The 6,975-nt window shown below is 44.5% G+C and overlaps 1 protein-coding gene across 1 annotated transcript in view; it reads right to left on the reverse strand.

The window, feature by feature from the left end:
* The window catches only part of cers3a (ceramide synthase 3a), a 55,319-nt gene that overhangs the window by 6,736 nt on the left and 41,608 nt on the right, over positions 1–6,975 (reverse strand). The window contains exon 5 of the mRNA XM_043677652.1: positions 4,582–4,639. Coding sequence (XP_043533587.1) covers positions 4,582–4,639 — 58 coding nt within the window. The remainder of the gene's footprint in view (positions 1–4,581; positions 4,640–6,975) is intronic.

The following is a 6,975-nucleotide window of genomic DNA, read 5'->3' on the forward strand; positions in this document are numbered from 1 at the left end:
GTGGAAGGTGTTAGTAAAGTGGATGAACTGTTCAATCTCCTCGTGGGAGCACGAGGTAGCGCCAATACAATCATCGAAGAAGCAGAGGAAAAGGTGGGGGGTAGTGCCAGTGTAGCTGCAGAAGATGGACTGTTCCACATATCCGATGAAAAGGCAGGCATAGCTGGGACCCATGGCTACTTCTTTGGTTTGGAGGAAGTGGGAGGATTGGAAAGAGAAGTTGTTCAGGGTGAGGACCAGTTCAGTCAGTCGAAGGAGGGTGTCAGTGGAAGGGTACTGGTTGGGTCGGCGGGAGAGGAAGAAGCGGAGGGCTTCGAGGCCTTCGTGATGGGGGTTGGAAGTGTATAGGGACTGGATGTCCATGGTGAAGATAAGGCGTTGGGGGCCGGGAAAGCAAAAATCATGGAGGACGTGGAGAGCGTGGGTGGTGTCCCGAGGTATGCAGAGATGAGTTCAGTGGGGCAGGAGCAGGCTGAGACAATGAGTCGGCCAGGGCAGTCAGGTTTGTGGATTTTGGACAGGAGGTAGAAACGGGCGGTGTGGGGTTGTGGGACTATGAGGTTGGAGGCAGTGGATTTAAACCAGGACAGCTTAGCAGAATTTTAAAATATTTTTAGTTCAAAGCTTTTGAATGTAGTTCGATGATGAATTGACTGGTATCAGATACAAGAATACTTTCTCTCAGAAAAATAACTGTTCAGAACAGTCAAGGGGATAAATTATCTCTAAGCCCTGTAGTTTGTGAAAGCCTCCAAACCAAGGTTGTTGGTTAGAACTCTGTATTGGTTATTAAGAATGGAGAGAAGTCTAAGAGCTCAGTTATGAGAGTCCAAAAATAATGCAGGAACTGATTACACAACCTTACCACAAGATACCAAACTCCAGTTCCTCAATCCCGCTTTCTATTCTTAGTAGACTACACCAACAAGAAATATTTTCTCTCTCTCTCCAGCTATTACTCACTCAGTCTGCAAACCTGCTTCTTGAGCAACTAAGCCTATGTCACTTTTTGATTTGGGAAGTCACCTCTGGAGCTCTGCCCTTCGATTCACCCCCCCCCACCCCGGTTTGCTCTGACTGACCTTGTCCCTCAGGCATTTATCCTTGACCGATACTGATAAGAAGCAATTAAGTTAATCTATAGATTTGATAGGAAAGGTAAATTTCTCTGGATTTTGATTAACTGTAAAGTGACGATGTCAGGAGTAAATGGGATTTTGCCACTTTGTTGAAATCTTTTAAAACGGTTATATTTAAAGAGTGTTTTTGTATTATTTATTTTTGTTGCGTTCATGTAGCTTCGGTTTTTTAAATTAAAACTGAATTTGTTGCCTGGCGTGCTCATCTTTCAGTGAAAGATTGCTACTTTAAAGTCTAAAAAATGACTTATCAAGCCATTCTGGGATCTGACTTGCCCAGTGGTAACATCAGCAAGATCTTAACAACTTTCTCTTGCATTTCCTATAGTGGTGTGTAAAATAATATAGAGTGATTTACAACTAGTTTCCCAGACATGTTCCAAATGTTTCACATCCTGTACATTGGCTGCATGATAAGTGCTTTTAGTGAAGACAGTTCTGGGATAGGGCAAATATAGCCACATTAATACAGAGTTCAGTGTAACTGGGACCATGGTCTCATCCAATAGCCAACCTCACTAACATTCTGCTACTGCTCCCTGGTGTGGACAGCCTGTGACAGGTGGAACCCTTGGCAATACAGGGCTGACCATTCCCCTGGTGATCAGAAATAGTGTCACCAAGCTCAACAAAGTTAGTTTATTAGGTTCGCTTTTGAAGGTGTCGAGTGGATTGCGTTAGGTCTCATTGACATGTTTATGGCGAATGCCCACTCTTTGGGCTGGTAAAATGTGGAGAAAGTGAGGTCTGCAGATGCTGTGTGGTGCTGGAAAAGTACACCCGGTAAGATAGCATCCAAGGAGCAGAACAGTCAACGTTTTGAACATGAGCTCTTCATCAGGAATGAGGGGTGGCCCAAGGGAGCTGAGAGATAAATGGGGTGGGTGGGGACTGGGGCCAAGGTAGCTGGGAATGCGATTAGTAGATGAAGGAGGGGGGTGAAGGTGATAGGTTGAAGAGGAGGGTGGAGTGGATAGATGGGAAGGAAGATGGACAGGTAGGACAGTCCAAAGGGTGGTGCTGAGTGGAAGGGTGGATCTGGGAAAGGGTGGCGGGGGGAGAGGAAGTCAGGAAACCAGTGAAATCGGCATTGATCCTAAGTGGTTGGAGGTCCCAAGACGGAAGATGAGGCGTTCTTCCTCCAGGTGTCGGGTGGCTAGAGTTTGGCAGTGGAGGTGGCCCAGGACTTGCACGTCCTTGGTGGAGTGAGAGGGGGAGTTGAAATGGTCGACCACAGGGCAGTGGGATTGTTTAGTGTGCATGTCCCAGAGATGTTCTCTGAAACGTTCTGCAAGTTAGCATCCTGTCTCCTCAATGTTCAGGAGACCACATCAGGAACAACAGACACAGTAGATGCCATGTGTGGAAGTACAGGTAAATCTCTGTCAGATGTGGAAGGATCCTTTGGACCTTGGACAGAGGTGAGGGGGGAGGTGTGGGCACAGGATTTGCACTTCTTGCGGTGGTAAGGGAAGGTGCTGGGAGTGGCGGGTGGGATGGTGGGAAGCGTGGACCTGACAAGACAGTAGTGGAGCGAATGGTCTCTGCATCGGATAAAATAGTGTGGCTGTTTAATAATTTGCATAAATCTACTGGAGTCAGGAAAATACGTCAGCTGCCCAATAAACAACAGCATCAAAACAACAGATCATGTGTTACATGCATTCAATACACCACATATGCTTTAACTTCTGTGGCCATAAGTGCCAAATGTGCTCCAAACGTGCTCCAAACTTATTGTGAATGATAACTTTGTGGAGCTGGGAAAGAAACTTGAACAGATCAAGATTGTTGAAGATTTGATCAAGATTGATATGTGCTGGAAATTTTGGGAAACATTAAGATTGGTAAGTCCCCAAGGCTGGATGAGATTTATCCCAGGCTGCTCCGGGAAGCAAGAAAGGAGGTTGCTAAGCCGCTGGCGAAGATCTTTGCTTCCTCACGGGAATCGTACTGGTGGACTGGAGGGAGGCAAATGTTGTTCCTCTTTTCAAGAAGGGGATTAGGGAAATCCCTGGCAATTACAGGCCAATCAGTCTTAAGTCTGTGGTCAGCAATGTTTTGGAAATAAATGAGGGATAGGATTTATGACTATTTGGATTGCAATCAGCATGGCTTTGTGAGGGTCAGATCATGCCTCACAAATCTTACTGAGTTCTTTGAAGAGGTGACAAGACAGGTCGACAAAGGTCGAGCAATGGATGTGGTATATACGAACTTCAGCAAGGCATTTGATAAGGTTCCCCGTGCATTTGATAAGGTTCCTCGTAGTAGGCTCATTCGTTAAGTCAGGAGGTATGGGATACAGGGAGATTTGGCTGTCTGGATTCGGAATTGGTTGGCTGACAGAAGGCAGAGAGTGGTTGTAGATGGAAAGTATTCTGCCTGGAAGCCAGTGAGTGGGATCCTGCAGGGCTCTGTTCTTGGGCCTCTGCTCTTTGTAGTTTTTTATAAATGACTAGGATGAGGGGGTTGAGAGGTGAGTGAGTAAATTTGTCGATGACTCAAAGGTTGGAGGTGGCGTTGATCGTATTGAGGGCTAGTGCAGGCTGCAGCGCGATATAGGCAAGATGCAGAGCTGGGTTGAGAAATGGCATATGGAGTTCAACCTGGACAAATGCGAAATGATGCATTTTGGAAGGTAGAATTTGAATGCTGAATATAGGATTAAAGACAGGATTCTTGGCAGTGTAGAGGAACAGAGGGATCTGGGTGTTCAAGTACATAGGTCCCTCAAAGTTGCCACCCAAGTGGTTAGGGCTGTTAAGAAGGCGTATGGTATTTTGGCTTCCATTAACAGGGGGATTGAGGTTTTGCTGCAGCTGTACAAGACCCTGGTGAGACTACAGTTGGAATAGTGTCCACTTCTGGTTGCCCTCCTACAGAAAAGAAACAGTAGCTTTGGAGAGGGTGCAAAGAAGGCTTACCAGGATGCTGCCTGGACTGGAGAGCTTGCCTTACGAAGAGAGGTTGATTAAGTTTGGACTTTTCTCTCTGAAGAGGACGAGAAAGAGAGGTGACCTAATTGAGGTATGCAAGGTAATGAGAGGCATGGATAGAGTCAATAGCCAGAGACCTTTTCCCAGGGCAGGATTGACTGGGACAAGGGGTCATAGTTTGAAGATATTAGGAGGAAGGTATAGAGGAGATGTCAGAGATAGGTTATTTACACAGAGTTGTGAATGCATGGAATGCGTTGCCAACAGTGGTGGTGGAAGCAGAGACGTTAGGGACATTTAAGCGACTGCTGGACATGCACATGGGCAGCAGTGAGTTGAGGGGTGCGTAGGTCAGGTTGTTTTATTTTAGATTAGGAGTAATCCATGACACAACATTGAGGGCCCGAAGGGCCTGTTCTGCACTGTAATTTTCTATGTTCTATCTGTGTGACTAAACCCCAATGGTATTAATTTGTATCAAAGCAAGTAGTGAAATTACTTACATCAATCAGGACAGCAATACCACCAATAAATGCCAGGAGGTAAAATGTACATCGCCAGCTGGAAAATAAGCAAACAATTCATACATCAGAACAACTTCGCTTAAAAACAAACTGACAGCAAAGGGCATATGTACACACACACACACACAGTAAAGCTGTTGGGTCTATTTTATCAGTATTGCCTTTTTGAAGCAGCTTTCTAACTAATCCCACTTCCTGTCCATTCCTTGTTGCTCAGTGTATTATCCCCAGGTAGTATTACAGATCCAAGTGTTGTTGGAGAACCGAAACCAAGAATCACAGCCACATTAGGAGAACAATGGTTTTCCACTCTTGCTCATTACAGGTGCAAAACCACATCCCCTAACCAGCTTTAAAAAACATAATTGCACAGAAGTTGAAAATCTAAAATCGAGTGGATCAGGTAGCATTAAGATATCGACATTAGTGGCTGCCTCCTTGGAAAGGTGGTTTCCTTAACAGATGCCGCCTGCCTGGTGCAATTATAAGGGGACTGTGGAAATGGCAAGGAGAAAGAGTTAACGCCCCTCCATCTGGCAGAATAAAAATCAAAGTGCACACACTTTTGTCGAGTGATTTAATGTCCACAACCAGGAACTTTCATTCAAATCAGAATGATAATGGAGAAGGCAAGTTTGAGATTTCTTTACAACAGGGTTCATAATATGAAAACTCTCAATACATAGTTTTCAGAGATGTATCAAACTCTATCCTTACTGTTACATTATTGAAAGACCATTCCATAAATCCACTGCCTTATTCTAGCCTGTCTTCTCCACCTGCTTTTCTGTACATGTCGCTCTCCTCTTTCTCATTCTTAACTTCATCCTGCTGTACTAATTTTATCCAGTGAGGGCCAGCTCCATAACATCATAAGGTTGGTCCAGGGTACTGAAGCCCTTACATACGTGGGGTGGCACGGTGGCTCAACGGTTAGCACCTCACAGTGTCAGGGACCCGGATTCCACCTTTGGGTGATGGTCTGTCGGGAGTTTGTGCTTTCTCCCCAGGTCTGTGTGGGTTTCCTCCACGTGCTCTAGTTTATGCCCAGAGGCGAAAGATAAGTAGGTTAGATGGATTGGCCATGCTAAATTGCCCATAGTGTCAAGGGATGTATAGGTTAGCTGGATTAACCATGGAATATGCAGGGGAGAATCTGGATGGCATGTCCTTCAGAGGATTGGTGTAGACTCAATGGGTCAAATGGCTTGCTTCCACATTGCAGGGATACTACGATAATGACCTCCTGTCTCCTCAATATCTCTGGGATCAACCCTGTGTTGACACAGTATGGCCAAGCTGTAGAGAGAGGTGAATTTCAATGGACGCTTTTACCCTAAACGTTCAGCCTTGACCTTGGTCCCCAAATTCAGAATTAAATAACTATCCTTTCCCAAAAAAACAGAACACTCCAAAGTAACTAATCCATTAATTAAGGACAAAGCTCTTATTTTAACAGCTAATGATACCTGGAATTACAACTGCAGAATACTACTTAGCAGAGGCTAACCACATTCTACCGTTCAAGTGATTTGCACCTTCCTCTGTATTATGACGGGGAGGTCAAACCCTTCTGTTAATTAAAACTAAAACACTCATAGAAGCTTGTCTCATCTCGTAAACTGTTAAAAGCGTGAGTGAGTGAAAGAAAACCCACTGTTTAAAACAAAATCAACAATTTATTTTCCGAACACTATACAAAAACTATTAACAAACTTAAGCCCGCTTTTTCTTAACAAACCATCATCTGACTCCAACTCTACAAAAATGCTGCTCCAATAACACAATTACTAAACATTAAATAACGTAATCTCTCCAAGTTTATACAGTTTCTTTTGTCTTCCTTCCATCCTTCCAAATCTGCTGTTTTCTTCTGTCCTTCCGATTCTGCTGTCTTCTCCCTGGGCCGTCTATGAGTTTTTATACTGTGACTCTCTTTGCATAAAATTCTTTGGTACCTTTAATAGTTGGTGCTTTCTGAGATTTCTTTCAGAGCTGTTGGCTCAATTTCAGTGGCAGTTGCTCTCCCCCCGATTTTCAAAAACACTCATTGTTATACCCCTGATTATATCGGAATTTCTTACAGCCCGATTGGTTTCAGGCTGTCAACATCATCAGATTCAAAGATGAGCTTTGAAGGGAGTGTTTGGTTTGAATCAATTAGTCAGATTTGAATTGACGAAACAGTAACCAAAACTCAGGTATCCATTTATAGAGTCATAGAGGTGTACAGCATGCAAACAACCCGTCCATTCTGACCAGACATCCCAACCCAATCTAGTCCCACCTGCCAGCACCTGGCCCATATCCCTCCAAACTCTTCCTATTCATATACCCATCCAAATGCCTCTTAAATGTTGCAATTGTACCAGC

The sequence above is a fragment of the Chiloscyllium plagiosum genome, chromosome 36 (assembly GCF_004010195.1).
Source record: "Chiloscyllium plagiosum isolate BGI_BamShark_2017 chromosome 36, ASM401019v2, whole genome shotgun sequence".
In the NCBI taxonomy this organism is placed as follows: Eukaryota; Metazoa; Chordata; class Chondrichthyes; order Orectolobiformes; family Hemiscylliidae; genus Chiloscyllium; species Chiloscyllium plagiosum.